Here is a 23213-nt window from a genome sequence, read left to right on the forward strand (position 1 = left end):
CTGCAGCTTGGTAGGCTATTATACCACGAGGAAAAACATGTATAGATCATAATAAAGTAAATGAATTTCATGTATACTTGCGAACGTTTAAGATCTACCATTCGCCCCGCAAAATTTCTAAGGATTTGTGTGACAGTTAACGAAATAAAGCGAAATCATAGTCAATAAACTACGAATGCCGACGCTGGAGACACGATGGCAAAAATGTGCAAGTGGATATCGTAAATACATAAGACAAATTAACTTACTTGCACTCGTATAGTCCTCGTAGACTAATTTTCATGTATACTTGCTCTGGTTGAAAACTGCACATAAACCCGATCGACAAATTTCCCTGCTGATCCCTCGATAAAATCCCTAAATATTGCTGAGTTCAAAATGCGATATCTCCGCCAAATGTGCTCCAAATTTGTTTCAAAATCCATCGTTGGAAAGCTCATCTATCCCTTGTTTTGTTGGTATAACAATCATTGTGGACAGCGGCCTTTGTAGGGGCATGTGCATTGATTTTTTACCGGAGTTTTGCAGCTGTTTCAGGCTTTGAACATGAGCCCGCTAAAAACCCAAAACAAAGCAGACCGGCCAGCGGCCGGTGCCATTCCCGCGGAATGGCACCGAAAAATCTGCGAAAAATATATATCTGCGAAAAATATATATGCAAAACCTACAATGTCTGACAATCTGTCGTGGAAAGAAGAACTGCAAACAAAACTTCAAAATTCAAAAGAGTCATCACCTATACACTATATATTCGAACAACGGGCGGCTGGTTCATTTTTGTTATTAAAAATATCCCACAAGTTATTGCTCAAGTGGCGCGACCTGAAGAATGCATTTGCAGACGCATCGTTCATCGATCTTCTCCATCTGAGCACTGTACACTTACCTTTTTCCATTAAACCTGAAGCAGAAAGAGTGGAAAATTGCCTAAGAGCCGTAGCTACGAAAGTATATGGCAAGGGGAAGGGGCTACGCGGAACCACAAGGGCCAATTTTCTTGAGAAGGAAAGGTCAATTAAGGTGTACCACCATGAGCTTGAGCATGGCAACAGTGTGATAAAAAATAGAGCAGCAAAATGCGAGGAAGAGAAAGAGCATCTGGAAGCGGAAATTCAAGGGCTTGAAAAACGATGCGAGGAACTCTTAGAAGAACTTCAGAGTGCTGAGGTTAGAATGCAGGACCTAGAGAATGAATCAGAGAAGGCAGTTGAAGAGAACAAACAGCTATCAGAATACCTCGATTTCCTCGAGGACGTTATGATATGCACTAACTGCAGTGGAAACTTAAAAAACCATGGCCGACCTATACACGAGGTTGGTAAACGCCAAGGGAACCGAAAGATAAAAGAAGTGAAAACCAGGGCTTCGATGGCCCTGTGGTTCTTGGAGTCATTTGGCTTAACACTGGAATCTGTCAAAGTCAAAGATAAGGATGGGAAAGCCACTGAACTTGGCTACGGAAAAGACAACGGAACATCATTTCATGATCTATCACAGGAAGGTCAAGACAACGTGCGCTCCCTTCTTTACATCATGGACAAGTTTTGTGTTGGGGATGCAGCTTACCATGAAGTATCAATGATTGTAGATGATGCCCCAAGAAGCTATTTGATCAAACAATGCAGAAGTGACTTGAACAAGATTTTCCACATATCAAAGACACCAGGAAAAAATGCAGGAGCCCAAATGAGCTTCAAAGAAGAGCTTCGAGTGCAAATTAAAAAGAAGGTATATATAGTTTAAATAAATAATCTTGCAAAAGCAATTCTTAAAAAAGGAGCCTATCCAATTGTTATCCCCACCACTCTCTGTATGTCCTGCTATAGCTTCAGCAGCTCTGCTATAACACCTAAGCATGGTACCTAGACTTAGGTTTGTCAACAGTAAGATTGGTGGAACTTACCTTTGGTAACACTAGTTATGAATGTTGCATAGTGTCACATAACAAGTCTTTCTTCCCCCCCCCCCCTCCCACACAAACTCTCATTTTGCTCCAAAAACATAATTATCTGCAAAATTGTAACTCTTGGCACATTCTCACATTGCCCACTTTTCTAGAGAGAAAATGGTGACCTTGGAAAACAACAAGTCAAGATATCTGGTGATGGTGCTAAAATGTCAAGGATAACAAATTTCATTGTTATCTCATTTGCCTTGCTATCTGATGGAGAGAAAGTAATGTCCTGCAAAGGTAGATGGATAGATACATTAGATAGATAGATACTTTATTAGGCACAGAATCCATAAAGCTAAGTCACTTATTTGCAATGAAGCTGTGCAAGGTAACTGTTGCTATGGAATTTTCAGTAAGCATAAATGTTTTTACAAATCATGTAAAACTATATGCATTTTAACAGGAAATCACACAGTTGGAATTGTTTCTGGAAGTGAGGATTATGATACTCTGAAAGCTTCCTGCAAAGATCTGTTTGCTTAAATTAATAAGCTGGTTAATGAAGGAGAAATTGAGGTGGATGGTCACAAGGTACCTTTGGACTTCTATTTGTCTGGTGATTACAAGGTAAGGGAAAACATAATTTATATAATTATGGAAATCTTGCCATACATTGAAATAAGCACCCCAAACACTCCAACAGGTTATATGGACTTAACAGTACATGTTGCACCCCTTTAACAAAATTTTTAAAATTGATGAGATTCAAGTGGCAAAGAAAACTAATCTAAATTGCTTATGCAACCAAGGAAATTACATGATGTCATGCCTGGGCTGCACACAGTATTGTATTCATTCAAGTATTAAAAGTGCATTCTTAAAATAAACACTGCTCCTGAATAAGCACTTACCACAACTGCAGATTTAATAAGCACTAAATGCAGTACATATTCAAGTGAATGCAGTACTGTAATTTACAAATTATCAAGTGTTAATCAGTTATGAATTATATTGCTTAGTTCCTTCTTCTAGTTCTTGGGATGAACAGTGCATGTGCTGACTATGCCTGCATATACTGCAAAATACACAAGGATGCCCGGTAAAAACAAAAACTTACAAACTGAACAAAAGTTTAAAATAACAAATTATGTTTATTTCAACAGCTGGGACACAACTAAGCCAGAAAACTATTACTGGATGGATGGGAATAGGAGAACGCTGGCTGAAAACAAAGATCTCGCCAATAAATCAAATAACAACTATGGATGCATTAGATCTGCTCTGCTAAAAATTCCAATTGAGAACGTAAGGGTGGACGAGCTTCACTTACTGCTTCGAGTTACAGGTACTTCATCCATATAGAATCAACATGTATGTTAAAGTTCCTGGGATGTAGTCTTTTTTAACCTTGTCCCCAGATTTTCCCTGGCTCACGAATAACAATCTGGGGATAAGAGTAAGTCCTTGCTGCACTCTAAGGAAACAGAAATTTTGGCTTAAATGTTTGAAAAATACTTTAAAAACTGAAAACGAAGAGGTGTTTTTCTGTCTGTTTACAGATAGATTGGAGAAGAACATTCTCAACAATGCAATTGAGAAAGACAAGAAAGACAGACCAGAGAAAATGTAACTGCTATTAGCTGAAAAACAAACAAAAAAAGCACCTTCCATATTTTGGTGATTGAATCACAGTGTTCTGGATCAAGGATCTGTGGGAACTTCACGGGAAGGCTTAGGAGCACTTTTTTCTTCTCATTCCCAACCATGCTTGTCCAATCGTACAAGCCACTTGATGTTCCATCAGCATTACGCTTCTCCCATACACTAAAGCTCACCCCACAACTGTTAATCACCTCTATGGTTTTTTGCATGCATTTGTGTTTTCTGGCCGATGGCACCTTGTTAAGGTTGACACAGTGGCATCATACTGAAGAACCTTAGCTTGTCTCTTATCTTCAAACACATGATAAATTGCATACATTTGTCCTTTCGATTATAGAGAATGATGTATGTTAATAAATTACAAACTAAAAACTTTGGCAATCCTTATATTTTTATAGGGCTTTGACAACCTATACCAAACATTATCAGCTTGGAAGCCAAGTCAAAATTGCATAGATTCCTTCTGTAAGGATGTAAGTTGAATTTTCCTCTCATTTTAACTCCTTTCAAGTAATTGCTAACATGGTTATGGATTTAATTAATAGTACAATTCCTAGGTTTGTACATAAACTAATTTGTTGTTACTTAATTCTAAACAGGCAACAGAGTGGATAAAATTGTATCTATCACTTGGTGGAGAGGTCATTGGATATGAAAATGCTTCTGTCACCCCATACTTTCATATATTGGCTTACCACCTACCCCGATTCATCAGAGACGAGACCCCTTTTAAATCATTCACAGGCCAAGGAGTTGAAAAAATTAATGATACTGTACGCTCCATATACCACAACAAATGCAACAAGCATGATGCATGCAAAGAGGCAATTCTAGCCCTGAAAAGAATTGAACATCTTCAAGATGTTGAAAGGCAACCACACCAGTATACCAAAAAAAAAGATGAGTACTGGGAAGCTGACATCTTTGAGCAAAGAAGAAAGAGACCACGACTGTGTGTTGCCTCAACACAAGATGATGAACCACCAATTACTGAAGATGATGTGGACACAATGACCATCCCTGAGCTAAAAACCAAACTCAAAGAAATGGGAATTGCTATGAAATGTAGGAGAGAAGACAAGCTAAGGGAAATTCTCAGGAAAGCTATTTCTGACAATACGAATGATTGATTTTTGATGATAGGGTTTTAAAGTTGAAGACAATACACTAATTCTAATTGAAGCTCTTGGAAATGTCCAATCTCTCATTGGAACTGGGCCAATTGGAGAGGCATTGATGATGAACAAAACAGTGGCTCTGCATTCTGTTATTAACTAGCTTCACAATTTTGTAATATTGCATGCTTTCTTGCAAAAGTGTATTATCACTTTTTCAACTGGTGCTTGTGGTGCCTGCTTCAGCATTCCATTATCTTTAGTGTATTGAACCGGAGTCCAGCTTAAAAGGGGTTTCATTTTCAAAGGGAAATCCACAGCTTTACCCTGTCCATGGAGATCAAGGTAATACCACCAGATCTCAGGAAGGGTGGTGAAACAGAAGAAGTCTTCTTTATTGTAAAGTTTGTATCCAGGGTGTTCAGATACAACCCCTCTATCTCTCCATAGATACCTCTGCACATCAAAGTCAATTTGTACATCTACAGGGGCGGAAGACTTCCCTTTCAAACCTCTTAGCATGGCATGGTAGAAGTTTCTTACAGCCACCTCTAACCGGTAGCTATCCGGCTTGACAGGCTTTTCATAAGTTCTGAATTTTGAAATAAAATAAAACTACAAGCTTGTGGATGGTAAAACTGCATTTATTTCTGTATTACATCAACGGTTATACATGGTAAACTCAGTGAAAAAAGGGAAAGAAAAGACGAGAAGAAGGACATTGAGTAACTCAATCAGTTATATAAGGCAAACATTCACCGTAATAAGGGTGGTGTGAGGTGATCTTCTGGCTCCCAACTCCAGGCTTGCAGTGGCCAACCTTTCCATTTCACAAGATACTCCTCTTTCTGACAATGAAAGAACAAACATATCTCACGATCATCCCTAAAAAATAACAAAATCAAATAAATCGAAAAAACATTTCGTTTTGACATGTACTCACATGGCCAACTTTCCTCTTCTCAATGAGCCTATCCACTTCATAAAACTTCCCTTTACTTTTTCTGGCAGTGTCAAAGAAAACAACACACGATATTTCATTCAAATCCTTGTAATTTATGATCGAACGCTTTCTCTAAGAGCCTACGGCCGCCATTTTTTTCTGTAAGATTACCGCTGATGTGCGCGGGCTCTAAATGTCCCAGATTTCTGGATATGTCATTATGATGTCAGGAGAAAGAAGATTCTTAACACTCCGAGTATGAGATGAAATCATGACAAATTCGACTAAAACTACAGTAACAGCAGCAGTAAAAACTTCAGTTTCGGATATGTGCAAAACGTTATGCAGGATCAGAGGGAACAAATGTTAAAACACACCATCGATAAAAATGACAAAAAATTGAAATCAAACAACAAAAATTTGTACGTTTTTCTAGTCAATCTTTTGTCAGACGTTGCTAAAAGCCCCTTTATTAGCGCATCACTGTTTGCGAAATAATTTTTTATTTGCTGTTCCTCAGTTCGAGTTTTTTTGCTTATGACTTCACGGGGGATGGAAACCCAGAAAGCGCGAGATTTAGGCGCTTAAGAGAAAACCATATTTCGATAGACGAATTGCTTAGTCACGCTCTCCACAAAGTTAACCTTGACCTCGATCAGCCGGCATCTATTTATTTGCGGTTGCGGGTGCATTTGTGGAAGCTGGGTAAATGAAGCATGGAAGTATACAAAAACAATAAGTTACAACATGTCAGGAATTTATCCATATGTAATTTCTGAGTTTCCTCTGACACTTCACGACATCTCATTTTTTTTTTAAATTGACGATATTTAGTTTTTTATGGACCCTCAACATTTTTCTCGGAGCCTCAACATTTTACCCTCGACCCTCGACCCTCGACCCTCGACCCTCGACCCTCGCCCCTTGACCCTCGACCCTCGACCCTCGACCCTCGGCCAAAACCCGAACTCGTTATATCGCTATTATGGGAGCAATGCAACAATTTCAGGAATGCAATCCCCTTTTGTGGTACAGCAGTATGGACGGTAAGATGATATTATATTGAATAAGCTGTAGATTGGATGTAAAATGCGAAACAATCGAGTTTGAGTGTGAATGTGTACATTTTCGAATAACTGACGGCATCATCAAATCAGCGCATTTCCAACTTCACTGAATCATTTCCCCAAAAAAATCCTTTGGAGATCGAAAAGAATCACACTTCGCCTTCCAAAAGGCAGATTTTCAGTCGATTATTTGTCTAGCGCATAGTTAAATAACGGGTTACTTTTGACCTATTTTTAATCTTGTTAGAAGAGGGTCGGATAAATTCAATTACGTTGTGTAAATGAATGATTAAAAATTATGTATTGATGTTGTTTTTCAAGATTTGGTAGTTTTTATCGATCCAAGTGTTTTCAATCTGTGGCGCGACGCTCCGAGATTAGTCTGACATTTTGAGCTTCAAAAGTGGCATTTGGGCGAAATTCAGTTATCGATTTTCTCGAAATAAATCGATATTCAGTCAAACGCCGGGTATGCAGTTCTTTGTTTCACCATAAGGCCTAGAATAGAATAGAATGGAATGGCAATAGAACGGTTAGATGGACCGGGAAAAAAACTATTTCGTCCCGACATCGTACAAGCTAACCTGCGTTAGGCGAACAAAGTAATTTTTCCCGCCGTAACTTGATCCAAGTATTTTGAAGAAAAATGACAGCTCAATGGTTAAACAAACAAAATTGTTTGCCAAAATTTGGAAGCCTCAGCTTCTTTGAAGATTGGCGAAAATTTGGCAAGTTGTTATCACTATTGAGCAAGTTGTCAAACTGCTCTGTTTTAGATCTCTTATTCAGGAACCAGTCCCCTCCCCCCTCAGGGGATAAAGAATGACCGGTCCCTGAGTTCTTTCCTCTGAAATAGAACCTGCTCTGAGATTTTTGTCAAACTTTACCTTTTGGTTGTTTTTCATATAGGAAAGAAAATTTTGAGATAAAAAAGGGGGGATCCCGGGGTTCGTTTAGGAACTGAAGTACTCTTATAATTCCTATAATATCATAACAATTAAATTTACGAGCACTGGTTAAATTTGCGTTACCGAAAATTGTTCCTTTTCCTTCGCTGAGAATTGGAGTTGAAATTTATTTCAGGAGAAGAATGACATTGCTCAATTCCAGGAACTGAAGAGAAAAAAGATAATAGTTTACCAAGCCGCAATCTTTAATGTACGTGCGTGTGCCATTTATGTGTCAAATTATGCGCAGGAAGGATATTCCATGCAGTGCTATGGCATATGTCTTTCAGACGTTAGCATAAGGAAGAGCTGGAGTGGCGACATTCAAACAGTTTCTCTCGAAGGAAGAGAGACTACCGTATAGATACAAGGTAACTAAATGAATGGAAAAAAAATCAGTGGATTTTGTACCGTTAACGTCTGTGTTTGATCAACCCCTCTATGTCTTAAAGCTATCCTGGCTCATCTTTAGGTTTATAAAAGCCATACGGAAACATCGCGGAGATTACTACTCCTTGGAGAGGAGACGGATTTGAAACATACCCAAAAAACCAGCATTGCAATAACTTTCGAAGTTTTTTAATCCGAACGGAATATCCGATGATAGAATCCCATGGTTTTGTCCACTTCCCTCCTATCCCCCATAATCCCCTTGTGCCCTTTCACAAACCTTACACTAATACAAACCTTGTCGTAATGATAAAACTGCGGCTATCATTTTACCAAAAGCACCTTTGAAAAGGTTTGATAATTTTTGTATTCCCATTCCGCAGTGGTGAAGTTGTTTTAGGAACATATGGTTCTGATTGAAGACTAACACTAAATAAATTGAAAAACGCAAAAAAAAAAAATAAAAAAATCCATATTTCAGTAAAAATGTGTATGTTAGGATAACTTTAGCGGAGACTTTCGCTTTTACTAAAGTAACAGAACACTTTGAAAACTACCTAGGCATGCATTCTACGGTTGCTTTTGCATTTCTTTTTGTTTTTTTATTAGCAGAGTCTGTTAAAGCCCTTTTAGAGAATAAGTTCCCAAATGTTTCCTTTTTTTGGTTAAGAGAGCTCATACCCATCAGTTTTTTTTTTCTAATATCTTTGCGAAATCTAAGGAGCTTCGATCAAAAATTGGTTAAGTTATTAGTGACATGTAAGGGAATGGTGTGACCTCTCTTAAGTTTGCCATGGCAACCATGTCTTTCAGGAAATTGGTCATTATTTATCACCTAGGGATTGGAGGATTTGGTTGTGTCACGAAAAATGTATCTGATGCTTCCTTAAGGCTTTGCAATACGTTTGCAGACCATCAAATATGTCTAACTATCAGATATAACTAAATGAAATCCAATTTTAAACTACGACAAAAACTGTTCAGGACTAAACTTGGTGATCTAAAATTCATTGGCAGGAATTAACTTAGTCTGGTAACTACAGAAACATTTCTTAAAAATCTTGTAACTAAGTTAAGTGTCTGGAAATTTGTAAGAATGTCGACCGTTTTTTCTTTCCGATGGCAAAATTAATTTCTACTCAAATTTTACGAATCTTGTGACTAGACAAAATAAATAATAACCAAACTCTAGGAAATTGTGGCCATTTGAACTATGACTTTATCCCCATTAGATTTTGTTTGGAAGCCGAATGTTTTACGCAGATACTTTAAGTTTGATAATTCTGTTGAGGCATCTTGTGCTGAGACGAGATTATTACTTGATCTTGACTGTTATCATGGCCCTACGAATTCCAGTTTATAAGCGTGTTTTAATGTCGTTTTCAGGAGAAAAATCTCAATTCGTTGCACAGCGACACATAAAACTGAGTTAGCGGGCTTAAATAATATCTAATTTGTTCTAATACCTTTATAAATATTTCCATCTTTCTTATTGAACAGGGTAATTTTCTGTACAAGAACGTCATTTAAACTTGTTTTCACTCTTGGAGTTTGTGGTCCTGTGGCCCTGTGTTCCGGTGGTCCACGTCGAAAACGATTCGGTAACTGCCAGACAACAACTACCTCGGGCGGATCCAGGATTTAGTCAAGGGGGGTACGGAGAATTGTTCCCCTTCTGAAGGGTCCAAGATTTTGAAAATTAGGTCTTCGGAAACATAATTTCCAGCGTTCTGAGGGATAGTTTAGGGGGTCCGACCGTACCACTCGAACCACTCCTGGATCCGCCCCAGACATACGATCATGTTAGAAAAAGAACGAAAATAAACTCGTTGACAAAAACATAACAATGGAAAATTTTTCAAAAGTAAAAGTTCACTTTGTTTGGGCAACATAACTTAAGTGATTTGTGAGAGCTTTGAAATCGCTTGCGTGTCTTTTCTTTTATCCAACAACAACAACAACAACTTTATTACCCCATAATTTAGGAATTACAGTCATTTGTAAAAACTGATTTGATAAGCTTGTTTAAGGGTTACCAGCTCCCTGAAATAACTAAGTAGCTAAAAATACCAGAGAGCTGGTAAGTAAGAATCTATTTAAACTAACGTGCCGAATATACGGCCACCTCACAGTGATTAAGCTCATTGCCAATGAAAACTGCGAAGTCTCTTTTTGGCAAAACTTCCCACAAACTTCAAAACTTGAAATTAAGCCAAAAAAACATGAATTTACGCCTCCCTACTTAAAATTCCTCACACACACACACAAAAAAAAGAATGAATAAAAATACTGACGTTTTCAGCCTGACAGCCATGTAAAGCTTTTCATAAATATCTTTAACGCCCATTCATCAAGGATTCCTCCTCAAGACTCAAGTCCTTTTAATTTAGTCCTTTTATAATTCACCGCCATGAGGAAAATTTCTCTCCCCACCAAACATTCACTCGCCTCCGGCTTGACAATATAATACATTTGAATAAATTCTTGTTCTAAGAGTTAAAGAATGCGTTGGTTTAAAATTCCACATTTTTCCTGGGAGGTGGGGCATGCCCCAGACCCCACCCTTGAGGGAAACAAGCAAAGCTTGTTCCACGAAAGAGCTTTGCTCATTCAGACTGCCTCTCCTGCTACTTCTTCCCATTCTCCTGCTACTCTGATTCTTAATGGAAACCCTGATAGCCCCCCTTAATACTCTGTTGGCGACGACTGATCCCCCCAATCGTATCCTCCTCCCTCCCCCCCCCCCCCCGGTGATAAATGACGACTGTAGCGGCCGCCTTTACCGATTAGTAAAGGGACGCGAGAAAACTGTAGAGAAGCAACCACAAGTCTAACAAAATCAGGCTGGTCCGTTTATTTAATGCTTGATAGACGGTAACTTGATAAACACGAACTAAAGATTAAAAACAGTTCGATCGAAATTCAACCATACTGACCGTTAAAGACTGTTAGGTTCCAACACAAAACACGAGCGTGTTACTCCTTAAATTCCAACTTCATAAAGATTTTTTTCACGTTCCTAAAGCGGTTCAGGGTCCACGTGCGAATCCAAAATACCCGTATAAAGAGATCACGTGACGTAACAAAACGAAAGCTGAGAAGGCGTTACAAAGACCGCTCCCTCAGATTTTTTTTCAATGATTTTCCCTTTTCCATTCTTAATCTACCTGAAAGCGCTGCTCCTGTTACTTTCCGTTTAAGGAGGGTGAAAATATAGCGTCTTCCCTTAAAAATCCTACAGCTCTTTCCTTTGCTCGCGCTCTGAACAATGTTTGAAGATAAAATACAGGGTTGTGAATGGACTAGAATTTGAAGGCCCATTATTTCTTTGGGCACTTCACTTTTTCCCTGCAGCCCACGCGGTTTTTGCGTGACACAAACCACTCATGCGCAGTTTTTCGGCATCACAAACAATAAACGGTTGTTTTAGTTGGCAATTCGTGATGGAGTCGCTTCTTAAAAACCTCAAAGAACATGTAACATGCTCGATTTGTTTGGATACTTACACCAAACCCAAGACCATTGCTTGTCTTCATACATTCTGCTGTGGATGCCTGGAGAGACATGCACTAAAGAGACAAAATCAAGGGCTTTATCCATGCCCCGAGTGTCAGGCAGAAATTCGCATCCCTGAAGGGAATCGTTTTGATAATCTTCCGAGCAGTTTTCTGCACAACAGTTTATTGAGTCTTCTTGCCGTTCGACGCAGTGGCGAAGGAAATGAGATCAGCTGTAGTACATGCCAGAAGAATAGCGCTGAGATCAACTACTGCTTTGATTGCGAGAAGTTTATCTGCCCCGACTGTGTGAAAGCACACGACGTATTTCGAAATACAATGTTTGAAGGGCACAAAGTCACACCGGTGCGACAGTTTGAAGCGGCAGACTACGAGGCCTTGTTGAAACGGCAATCATTTTGCTCAGAGAAGTACCACAAAAAAGATGTGATTCGTTTTTTTTGCGTTGACTGTCAAAGATGTGTTTGTCCAGCTTGCATCGCCACTAATCACAAAGGCCACGATGTTGTTCTGATTGAAAATGCAGCGGATGATGAGAAAGCAAAGATCCTCGCTCGAACAGAGCAGGTGAGAGAGAAGAAAATGGTTTGCCGAGATGTTATTCGTGAATTTGAGAACACAGAGGTTGAGTTGGAAGCGAACATTACCACTGCTAAAGGCAAAGTTTCTCAAGCGGTCGAACAAATGATTAGAAAGCTTAAGCAACTGGAGGGTGAAGCCATTACTGCCCTCGAGGAGGCTCGCGTGTCGAGGATTGAGAAATTACTTTCTGGAAAAGCATCGGTTGTCTCTTTGGAAAAGCAACTTGAGCAAGCAGTCGAGTTCAGTAACAATCTGGTTGAGAGAAGCTCAAGCTCAGACATAATGCAAAACAAGAAGAGTGTGGAAGAACGAATCGAAGACCTCATTAAGACTACAGTGCCAGTACTTCCGGTTAACTCGTTCGTGGAGTTTGTGTCGACGTGTGAACCAGAGAGTTTGAGTCTGGGATCTATGAACTTCAGCGAAACAAAAGTGTGGGAATCGACCGTGGAAGGACTGGATCAGAATTTCCAAGCTGGTGTGGAAGCAGAGCTGTTGATTTGTCCCAAATCAAGCGAAGGAGAAATCAGAAACACTCAGCGCACAGATCGTGTTGAAGTACACATAGACCCCGCTGATCAGGTGAGAAGTTTGGTGACAATTGAGAAAGAAGACGGACATTTCCTGGTAAAATTCATGGCGAAAGTACCAGGTGTTTGTAAAATGGAAGTAAAAATCAATGGACTTAAACTTGCCAAGAGTCCGTTTTCTCTACCGGTTAAAGCACGAGAGTTTAATGTTATAGGCAAGTTGGACTTTCAGGGGGAACTTTCCCAGGGTCCAACTGGCATTGCAGTGAACAGTAAAGGTGTTATCGCTGTGGCTGATAATAAAGGTCACTGTATCCTGGTATTCGATGAGACAGAAAAATTTGTGCGAAAACTTGGTTCCTATGGAGACAAGGATGGGCAGTTTAACAGACCAGCCGACGTCACATTCCTAAAAGATGACGAGATTCTGGTGGCAGATGAATTCAATCACCGAGTACAGCGGTTGAATGTACAGACAGGGAACTTTGTGAAAAGCTTTGGAAAGAGAGGAATTGGATACGGAGAGTTACACAATCCCACTAGTGTGTCTATTACAAGTGATGGACGTTTTATCGTTGTAGCGGATTTTAATAACAGCAGAATTCAGATGTTTACAATGGATGGTAAACCTGAGTTGAAGTTTGGAGACAAAGGTTCAAATAGGCTAGATCATCCAAACGACTGCGCTTGGTACATGGACAAGTTCATTGTAACTGACAAGAATAATGATTGTGTAAAAGTGTTTGATAGGAAAGGAAAGTTTTTGCGAAAGTTTGGAGGAAAAGGAAACGGTGATGGAAAATTGAATCGGCCGTATGACTTTTGTATGGACAAGTTTGGCAACGTGTTAGTATGTGACGCGTTGAATCATCGCATTCAACTGTTTACATTGGAAGGAACTTTCATTGGAAAGACAGCTACTGATCTAAATCTGGGATGGCCCTGGGGTGTTACCACAATGCCAGATGATCGGGTTTTGGTCACAGACTACAACAGGAAAGAAGTTTACATTCTGAAATAAATGCACATTTATCAAATTAACAACGAATTCTTCGTAAGCAAAACTGAAGAGAATATCCTCAAGCGTTGTAAGTAAAGCTTTATTCACACAGGGTAACCCATTAAGCTCTAAGGCTGGTATCCATAGGGACCCTGTTTCTTAAAAATAATTTACATCAAGATTTTCAATCATATATTATATTATATATATTATATATATGACTAGAATTTTAAAACTACATTTACAGCCTAAGACTACAAAGCCAAAACACAATTAATACCTAAAATAGTAGATAAAATATCAAAGTTAAGATAAAAAGAAATGTCTTGCTCGGCGGCAGAACGTTTGAATGTTACTAATTTTAACTCATGTGTTGTAAAAAACTCGAAGAATCGACAGATTGCGTTAAATTCCAGAGGAAAGTCTAAATATTTCTGTCGATTCATTACTTAATCACAGAAATTAATCACAGAATCGAAGCCCTGAAATGGGCTATGATCTGTTCGGCCCTCTTCACAGCCCAGCAATCAATTAGTCGTCATGTCTTGATTAATTCAAAAGAACATATTTTAAGCGCAGATTAATCGGATCGCTGGGCGTAAGAGAGTGACTGTACATGTCTGAATATTAATCAAACTTGAAATAAACATGAGATGTTACATAAATCATACAGGTGAACAGACCTCAGAAGAAAAAAATTTCACTTTTTAAGAGATGAAACATGTCAACTGCTCTAAACCCTAGGAGTATTGTGATGGCAAAATAGGTATTTTTCCTGCAAAATAACTATACGGTGGCGCTGATTAGTGTAAATTGTTGTAAATAGTTTTTACTAATCAACTTTACAGTTCTTTGAGCAAGTTTAAGTAGAGCATATTTTGATAGTCCTTTTCTAAGTTTGACAACAGTCTGCTATTCGCTCGTTAGCTGGAGCATGTTTTTATATCAACACATTAAATTAAGACTTTGACAATTGTTAGCTCTATAAAAATGTAAACGCTTTGGCAACTGTGTAGTTCTAATTTGGTTGTGAAGGAATCACACTTAAAATGTGATCGTTAGAAATCGTCTTAAGACTGTGGAGTGTTTGAATGTAAGAAGGTTACCTATGTAGCTTTTGTACACTAGTGTAAATTGTTTTTAAGTAATCAAGTTTTTCAACAATTATTTAAATCAGATATTTTCGTGGATTTTTTTTTGATATTTGATTACTGTGTCTAATCCTAATTCCATGAAACGAGAGAGAGTCTTATCTGAGCTCATTATAGACAACTTCACACATTTGATTATTGTGAGTATTGTAGAATCCTTTAAGCCGAGTATTCGGTGAATTTAATCTAATGGTAATATGTTGGAGGTTATCCTTTCGATTTCGTTGTCATGAAAAAATGAGTTACTGTCTCTCCAAGAAGAATGCAATTAACTGTGAGAAAAAAATTTTAAAGGAGCTTTTAGCCTTCCGCTATTCTGCCCTGCATTGTAACAGCAGAGAGCATATTGTGTTTTGGCTGTCGGGTGAATTCACCACCTTTCCCTCCATGAAGAATGTCAAAGATGCTGTTATTTTCTTTAAACCAGAGTTCTTAAGGGTTAGCATTGTTCGAGACTTTAAACTATTTCCCATACCTCTGGTTAGACCTTGTGTAAATAACCGGCCCATTGTGTCGTGTTTTTGTGTTAATTCACCACCTTTTCCTACACGAAAGAGGACGTGTTTCTTTAAATCAGAGTTCTTAACGATCAACATTGTTCCAGACGTTAAACTATTTCCCGTTCCCCTGTTCTTCGTGTTTCTTCTCCGTTTGCTGCTCTCATGTTCGAGTGTAGGAGATAAGATGGATCATGAACGGGGAAGGAAGAACAGTAGTTGATGCAATGAAGAGAAAATGACGTAGATTATCCTTTTGCTTACGTTTATAGCATGTTTTATTAGGTGACACAGAGTCGAGAACAACACATTCGTCACGCTCTAAAATCTGCATAATCACTCAGTGAGAGAGAAATCAGACAATAAAATGATTGATAAATTGTCACAACAAAGTTGTCTAACTCTGCGCAAAGATCACGCCATCCTAAACAGATCTAATTCACCGCTTTAAATAGAATGCTAATTTAATTTCGCTTTCTCGGAATCACAAGCAACTTCCGAGTGTGTTTTAGTCGGCAATTCGTGATTAAGTCACTTCTAAAAAACCTCAAAAAAACACGTAACATGTTCGATTTGTTTGGATACTTACACCAAACCCAAGACCATCGCTTGTCTTCATACGTTCTGCTGTGAATCTCTGGAGAGACATGCACTAATAAGACAAAAATAAGGGTTTTATCCATGCCCAGAGTGTCAGGCACAAATTCGCCTCCCCGAAGGAAATTGTTTTGATAATCTGCCGATAATCTCCTCAAGAAATACGTCGTAAACTTTTATATTTATTTATTTACTGTGTACTGGAGTGGAGCATTACACGTTAGGACTCTATCGCATGCGACAAGCTTACCCCATGATTACAAATACAAAATACAAACAACGAGTAAAAATACTCAGCGATACTACACAACAAAACGTGTAATAAGAGATTTATTATCCAACACGTCAAATTGTTATTTCAGTGCAGACGAATCTCGCGGATATTTCTGGTGTACAACTATCGCGTGATATTTGTACTCTACGAAGCACAGTTGAATAATAAAACACCAATATCTAGCAGTCCAATCATAAGACATGTTCAGAATTCTGTTCAGAATAGTCCTTGTGATAATGTTTTAAACTGTTGAAGTCATTTTGAATTGAGTGTCGAAAGTAGTCATGGACTGCGTTGGTTTAGTCTGTTATTGGTCTGGAAAGATTACGCGGCCCTCTTGAACAAGATGAGTCTTATCAAGACCAGCACTTTTTCCAGTGCATCAGACGTTGTGCCAGTTTTTGCGTTAGTTTCTCTTATGCTTCTTGTGATATTTTCCTTTGTTTGAGCAGTTTCCAACTGTGTATCGAAAGTGGTGCAGGATTGCTTTGGACTCGCCTTTCTTCGTTCTGTGACTGGTCCAGAAAACTCGCGTCGCCATCTCAACCAATCAAATACAGAACTAAAACTAATCACGACTTGGTCGCCCTGCGTTTTTCCGCGCTTCAAGCAGGTTGCCCGTTTCTACTTTGAGCTCTTATTGGCCGATGATGATAGTTACCTTTCTGCGCTCTATGAGGAAACAGTGTTTTATATCCGAGCGTACTCATAATATAAAGTTACTAAGACCGTGTCAGAACTGATAGTAGATTAATAAACTATTTTTACCAACATTTCTCCATGTTTGTGCAGAGAATTTGTTTTATATTTAGTCGGAAGTTTAAGTGGCTTTTCTGCGAGCTTACTTAATCTGTTCTTTGCATTGGATGCTCTGAAAATATGTTTTAAAACTGTCTTTGATCTAAATGCGTAATTAGTAATTATTATAGAATAAACAGGGCATTACTTTTCCGTTAGTGGATACGAGTTTATAACATCTCTCACGAGTGTAAAGAGGCAACGAGTGAGAGATATTATCATTGATTAACACTCAACGGTGAAATTCGTAGTTACGCGCAGTTAGGTAATTCCTTCTCACGATTGGCAAAAGGTTTTGAGCAACCAGGCTGTGATACAAAGCAGGCGGCACTAAAAAGTGTTATTTCCACCAATGTCTGACGCTTTCATGCTAAAACTACGAGCCACAAGCATTCGGAATAGCTGGCACCATTTTTTAGAGTAGATGCTGAAATTTGCAGGTTGCCGACCTATTGTCACAGCCCTGTCTCCCTTAGAAAACCTCAACTAGAATTACTTCAGGTTTTACTTTTCACGTCAAGCTTTTGAAACGCCGAACAACGATATACAGGGAGTGAACTGCGCATGAGTGATTTGCGTCACGCAAAACTGCGTGAGCTGCGAGGAAAAAGCGTACTATCCCAAGATACAACGGGCTTTCAAATTCTAGGCCATTCACAGACTTGTAGTTTATTTTCAAGCATCTTCGAGCGCGAGGCAAAGAAAGAGCCGCAGGGTATTTAAAGAACACGAACTCTATCTAACCAGTTACTGACAGAAGGGGAGCTCACACCCGCTTCTGACCCTCTGATAGGCTGTTACCGAACGCTTCAAAAGAGAAAAGCTTAGTTAAGAGGGCGACTCGTCCATCTTCTACTACACGAGAGAAGTGCTCAATACAATTTGGAGTTCCAATGCCAAGAAGCCGCTTCGCCTTGAGTTATGGCGTAGACTGACTGAGTTGCAAGCTTCGCAACGGAATCCAACACACCGGGGTCGTCGAGGAGGACAACGCAAGCTGAAGCCAATCAAGGTCTGTATGGGTGGAGGGGTTCGGAAGAGCGAGCACCTTAAATGGCTTCAAGAACTCAGAACTTCAAGAAGATGATTTGCGTAATCAAGCTTGCTTTCATTAATATTCAAACAGACACCCCTGTCAGGAGCAGACCAAACAATCGCATAGTGATCGATAGTTGCGTTCGTAGAACGCAGTCATAATGCGGTCTTGATTTGAGTTTTATGGGAGTGACGTCATGGTAGGTTGCATTGAAGTTGCGCACCGACTTGGCCACCCTGCAGCAGGGGCGAAACGAATGGCATGATCGCATATGCTGTACGATTCTTTGGAGTGCGTTGTCTACGGGTCTTCATTTGGGCGATTACTGGCCAACGAATTAATGAATGCCAACTTGACTCAAAGTAACGTTTATGTATCTGCCGTCGCGCCTTGTGTTATGAACATCAATTTATTTCATGAGGCTATTGTTAGTTCGATGGGTAAGTTGAGAGCTGATAAAGCCTCTGGGCCCGAGAGAGTTGCTACAAAACTTTTAAAGTTTGCCGGTGACTCAATTATTCCACCTTTGTTGTCTGTGTTTCAAATAAGCGCCACCTGCAACAGTGTACCGGCTACTTGGAAGGCTGCAAACATCTCAGCTCTCTATAAAAGTGACGATGAAACTCTTAAGCAAAATTACAGGCCTACTTCGCTATTAAGTGTACCGGGAAAACTGATGGAGTCTATGGTGGCGTCAACTATTACCATGCATGTCACTGAACAAGGACTTGGGAACCCTCACCAGTGGGCGTATAAAAAAGGTCATTCCACCGAGCTGTTGTTAGTGAAGATAACAGATGACTGGAGACAAGCGATCGACAAGAAACATGTTGTAGGCGTGGTTTTTGTAGACTTTCTTGAGGCATTTTGACGCGATTCCACACTCCATTCTGCTCCTAGAACTTCAGAGTCTTGGTGTAGCTGGGGACTTATGGTGTTGGATACCCTAAGTCTCTGGAAGAACGTAAGTAACGACGATTAATGGGTGTCAATCGCAAGCTATGCCAGTTACCTTTGGTTACTCAAGCTTGTCTCCCTCTTAAACAGTAAAGTAACACTCAACGCAAAATCTACCAAATCGCTCAAATTCGCCATTTAGAACCACAGAAACGACAATACACAGCAAGTGAGGTAGGTTTACATTTATTTTGAGCCTTAACATAGACATTCCTTGATATAAGTTTACGATATTACGACTCTTCAATACTCTCCCATACATTTCTTTATATTTCGAACAAACGACCAGACACGCCGCTTGTGTGGGCCCCGTGTGCTGCGTCATTCATATTACTGAGTCTGATTTTAATAAACCTGATGGTACAATTATTTATCCTGCATCAGCTACATATCCTTTAAATATACCTCTACACCTTTCTAATAGATTACAATCTCAACCTAGCCTGAACACCTTTACATGAACGCATTCATAATCTATGATTACCTCTAGTATTAATACTACTCGAGTCACCAATCCTGTGTGGACGCCCAAAGTACCCACAATCATGCTGGCAAATATCATGTCTCTAGTTCCTAAAATGGATGAAGTCAGCAAACTTATTCTTTGCCGTAACACCAATTTAGCATTTATTACAGAGACATGGCTGAAGGACTCTGTGTCAGATGGCGTTGTACAAATTTCCGGGTTCGCTTTGGTGCGAAAGGACTGGAAAGTAACTGATCACGGAGGTGTGTGTGCTTATATCTAAGAAGAAAATTGCAGATACAAGCAGCTAAAAGATCTTAATTGCTGGGAAGATCACGAATCCCTGTGGCTCTATCTAAGATCGAATCGTCTTCCGCGCGGGTTCTCCTGTATTATTGCGGGTATAATATATTATCCCCCAAAGGCTGACGGACCATTATTTCGCGATCATTTATTCCGGTCCCTCGCCTTAACGGAAGCACCTTATCCTAACTGTGGCCTCTTGGTAACCGGGGATTTTAACCATCTAAACATCGACAGTTTGCTAAACCACTTTCGACTGAAGCAAATAGTCAAGAAAGAAATCGAAAGCTACGCTGGACCTAATATTCACTAACATGCATGAGTATTATAGCCTCCCACAAGCGTACCCACCGTTCGGACTTGCCGATTACAACGTCGTTGTGGCAACCCCTATGGACGGAAAGCGTGACATCAACTACAAAAAAGTTACCATGAGGCGTGACTTGCGAAAAAGCAACAAGGCGGCGTTGGGTAGATATCTTACGCAGATAAACTGCCCTCTGTTTTTCACTCCTCTGGTGAGCTGTGAAGAGAAATGGCAAGTCTTCCAAGACGTCATACATTCAGGCCTTGATACCATCATGCCTGTCAAACTGGTCAAGATCTGCACGGCCGACGTTCCATGGATGAACGAGAGTTTAAAATCTCTTATTATGAAGAGACAAAAGGCCATGCATTGGCCATGACTCAGCTCAATTTAAATACTTACGTAACCCTGTAAACCGATAGAGGAAGATCTGCAGAGGGACTGATACTATGAGTCAAGGATCCAGTACCTAAAAGAGAAAACCCGAAAAGGTGGTGGGACGAAACAAAACGCCTGTGCGGCCTAAAGACCTTCCACAGTGATTTAACTAACCAGATTAACTTCGAAGGATTATCAGAACTGCCTTTCAAAGAGCAAGCCAATACCATCAATGCCGCTCTTCTCAAACCACTGGAGGAGAAACCAGTGGTCGACATCCAAAAGGAATTGAGACCGATATCCCTGACCCCCTGTATTTCTTAAGTGGCGGAAGAGCTCGTCGTGGATGGTTTCGTGAAACCTACGGTCATGAACATCCTCCATGACAACCAGTGCGGAGCAATCCCAAATTCCTCAGCTACGGTTGCTCTAATTAATATGCTGCGCAGCTGGTCCTTGGGTACGGATGGAAACGGAGCCACCGTAAGAACATTGTTATTGGACTACCGTAAAGCGTTTGATTTGATAGATCATACTATACTCGTTAGAAAGTTGCATAACCAGTATAAATTACCAGCTAGCATTATCAACTGGATAATAGATTTTTTTATCGGACAGATCTTAGCGGATTAAACTTGCGTCAGAGTGTTTTCTGAATGGGACCCAGTCTCCGCCGCGTACCACAGGGTACCAAGCTAGGCCCGTGGTTGTTCGTCCTAATGATTAACGACCTTGATACGAACGCACAGCAAGGGAAATATGTGGTCGACACTACGGTGTCTGAGGCAGTAGTTAAGGGCGGAGAAAGTCACGCGCAAGCAATAGCTAACCGAGTAATTGAGTGGTCTTTGGAGAACAGGGTCTAACTAAACGCCGATAAGTGCGAAGAATTCAGGATCTCCTTTGCTAAAGAGCAAAGAGTCTTTGATTCCGTCATCTTAGAAGGAAAGGAGGTAGAGTTAGTCACTAGTACAAAGCTACCAGGCCTTACAATAGCGAACGCTCTAACATGGAACGACCATGTAACTGAGATAACTAAAAAGGCTAGCAAGAGACTCTACTTCCTAACTCAGTTAAAGAGAGCGGGAGTCCCAAAAAAAGATCTAGCACCGTTCTACGGATCGTGCGTGAGATCTGTTATTGATTATGCACCACCTGTCTTTTTTAACGGTCTCCCCCAGTACTTAAAGAAAGAGCTGGTACGGCTCGAGAAAAGAGCGATATCAATAATAACCTCAGGAAAGTGCAACTCGGCATCAGAGGTGGGGTTAAGACCCATTTTGGAGCATTATTATGTACTATGTAGCAGGCTTTTTGATAACATTGTCTGTGATCGAAACCACAAATTGAAGGCGCTCCTTCCACCAGACCATGTCAACTCACGCTATACAACCTAAGACAGCGCCTTTCTAGTATGCCAAAGCTTTGCACGAACAGAACGTTTATATATGCGTTGTCGAAACAGTCCGGGCTGTAGTATTATCCCACTTATATTCATGCTTTATATTTTTAAATATTTATATGAATACGTTGTATAGAATTTTCTAATATTATCGTAAAAAATCACTTTTCGATTTATTAGTTAGGATTCATTTGTAATTTTCAAGTATTGTAAATTTTTTGTAAATAATTGCGTAATTCAGCCTTTGGCTGCGATGCAGTTTTAATAAACTATCTACCTATCTATCTATCTATCTATCTATCTATCCTTTCAATAGCGTAACTTTTTTCACCCTTCCCCCCCTCCGCTCCGTTTACATTTACTGAGCCGGAGGGCTGATGTTTGAAAGTTGCAAGGTCATAAGAATAAACTGTGTGGCGCAGAAGGGTTGCAATCGAGCGTTTTTTTTTTCTTTTTCCACTTTAACGTACATTTATTTACACGTTTACTGCAACAACTGGTTGCCTATAGCTATCTGAGCAACTGCGCACCTACCCATCTCTTAACCCAGCATCAGCCTTAGCTAGCTCTGACATTGATCCTAGTCCCCAATCCACACCAAATGCAATACGCAAACGAACCAATATAGGTTATAACCTTTAGAGAGCTAGTGTCCGTTCTTATAGGAAAGCAGATTTTACTTTTCGTCAATCCTGATACGGATTTTCTTATCATGACAACACGTGAAAACCAAACATTTGTTTATTGTTACTCTCTCGCGCTTCCCTTAGGAAAATTGCGAAATATTGAACTCCAAAACTGAAGCTATTACATACAGCTTAAGAGAACACGAAATCTCTTCTGAAGAGATATGATTGGCCGCTTTTAATTGGATACTGATTATTTTTTGCAATAAGACAAGTTTCTCGGAATACCAAATTCGCTACACAGCAGTAAATGTAGAGAAGAGAAAATGAGGTAGGTAATCTGTTCCCAAACATTCGTAGCATGCTCTATTTCAGTGACAGACTCGAGAACGGCGTACTAGATCACGCCATGAAATCTATCTAATTACTCAGGGACAGAGAAAGAAGAGAATAAGACAATAAAGTTTTATTAATGCAAATTGGTCAACTTCCTTGCGAAGATCACGCAATCCTAGAGAGACCTGCTTCGCTGCTTAAAATAGAATGTTTCTTTTAGTTCAGTTTCTCGGAATCATAGTCACCAATTCGTGAGCGACACATTCGGTCACGCTATGAAACTCATAGAATTAATTACTGAAAGACACAGAAATCAGACAAAAAAGTCAAATAAAATTGTGAATTTATAAGGTGGTAAATTATCAATGCAAAGTTGTCAAACTCCACGCGAATATCGCGTGATCCTAAAGAGATCTGATTCACTGCTCAGATAGAAT

The 23213-nt window shown here is 39.7% G+C and overlaps 2 protein-coding genes, 1 non-coding gene and 2 pseudogenes across 3 annotated transcripts; 4 read left to right on the plus strand and 1 right to left on the minus strand.

Moving 5' to 3' along the window:
* Positions 1-636: 636 nt before the first annotated feature.
* LOC111321722 (uncharacterized) lies at positions 637-3524 on the plus strand. The gene is made up of 6 exons (XR_016001905.1): positions 637-1728; positions 2059-2191; positions 2358-2521; positions 2914-2993; positions 3058-3239; positions 3454-3524. It is a non-coding gene; the product is annotated as an uncharacterized LOC111321722 (transcript).
* A 543-nt stretch (positions 3525-4067) lies between these two features.
* LOC111342699 (uncharacterized) lies at positions 4068-5739 on the minus strand. The gene is made up of 3 exons (XM_022949801.2): positions 5615-5739; positions 5431-5519; positions 4068-5263 (listed from the first exon to the last, which is right to left on the minus strand). Exon 3 carries the CDS (start codon positions 5191-5193, stop codon positions 4837-4839), a length of 357 nt encoding a protein of 118 aa, XP_022805536.2. The 5' UTR covers positions 5194-5263; positions 5431-5519; positions 5615-5739; the 3' UTR covers positions 4068-4836.
* Positions 5740-11435: 5696 nt separating this feature from the next.
* On the plus strand, positions 11436-14838 carry LOC148730153 (E3 ubiquitin-protein ligase TRIM45-like). Its single transcript, XM_088761347.1, has one exon. The coding sequence runs from the start codon at positions 11462-11464 to the stop codon at positions 13667-13669; it is 2208 nt and encodes a 735-aa protein (XP_088617473.1). The 5' UTR covers positions 11436-11461; the 3' UTR covers positions 13670-14838.
* Positions 14839-19518: 4680 nt separating this feature from the next.
* LOC148730154 (uncharacterized) lies at positions 19519-20413 on the plus strand (annotated as a pseudogene).
* A 718-nt stretch (positions 20414-21131) lies between these two features.
* Positions 21132-21889, plus strand: LOC148730155 (uncharacterized; annotated as a pseudogene).
* The last annotated feature ends 1324 nt before the right edge of the window (positions 21890-23213 follow it).

The sequence above is a fragment of the Stylophora pistillata genome, chromosome 5 (genome assembly GCF_964205215.1).
Source record: "Stylophora pistillata chromosome 5, jaStyPist1.2, whole genome shotgun sequence".
Classification (NCBI taxonomy): Eukaryota; Metazoa; Cnidaria; class Anthozoa; order Scleractinia; family Pocilloporidae; genus Stylophora; species Stylophora pistillata.

Coding starts and splice junctions, on each gene's coding strand:
- LOC111342699 (XM_022949801.2), bottom strand. CDS start 5,193: ATGCTAAGAGGTTTGAAAGGGAAGTCTTCCGCCCCTGTAGATGTACAA.
- LOC148730153 (XM_088761347.1), top strand. CDS start 11,462: ATGGAGTCGCTTCTTAAAAACCTCAAAGAACATGTAACATGCTCGATT.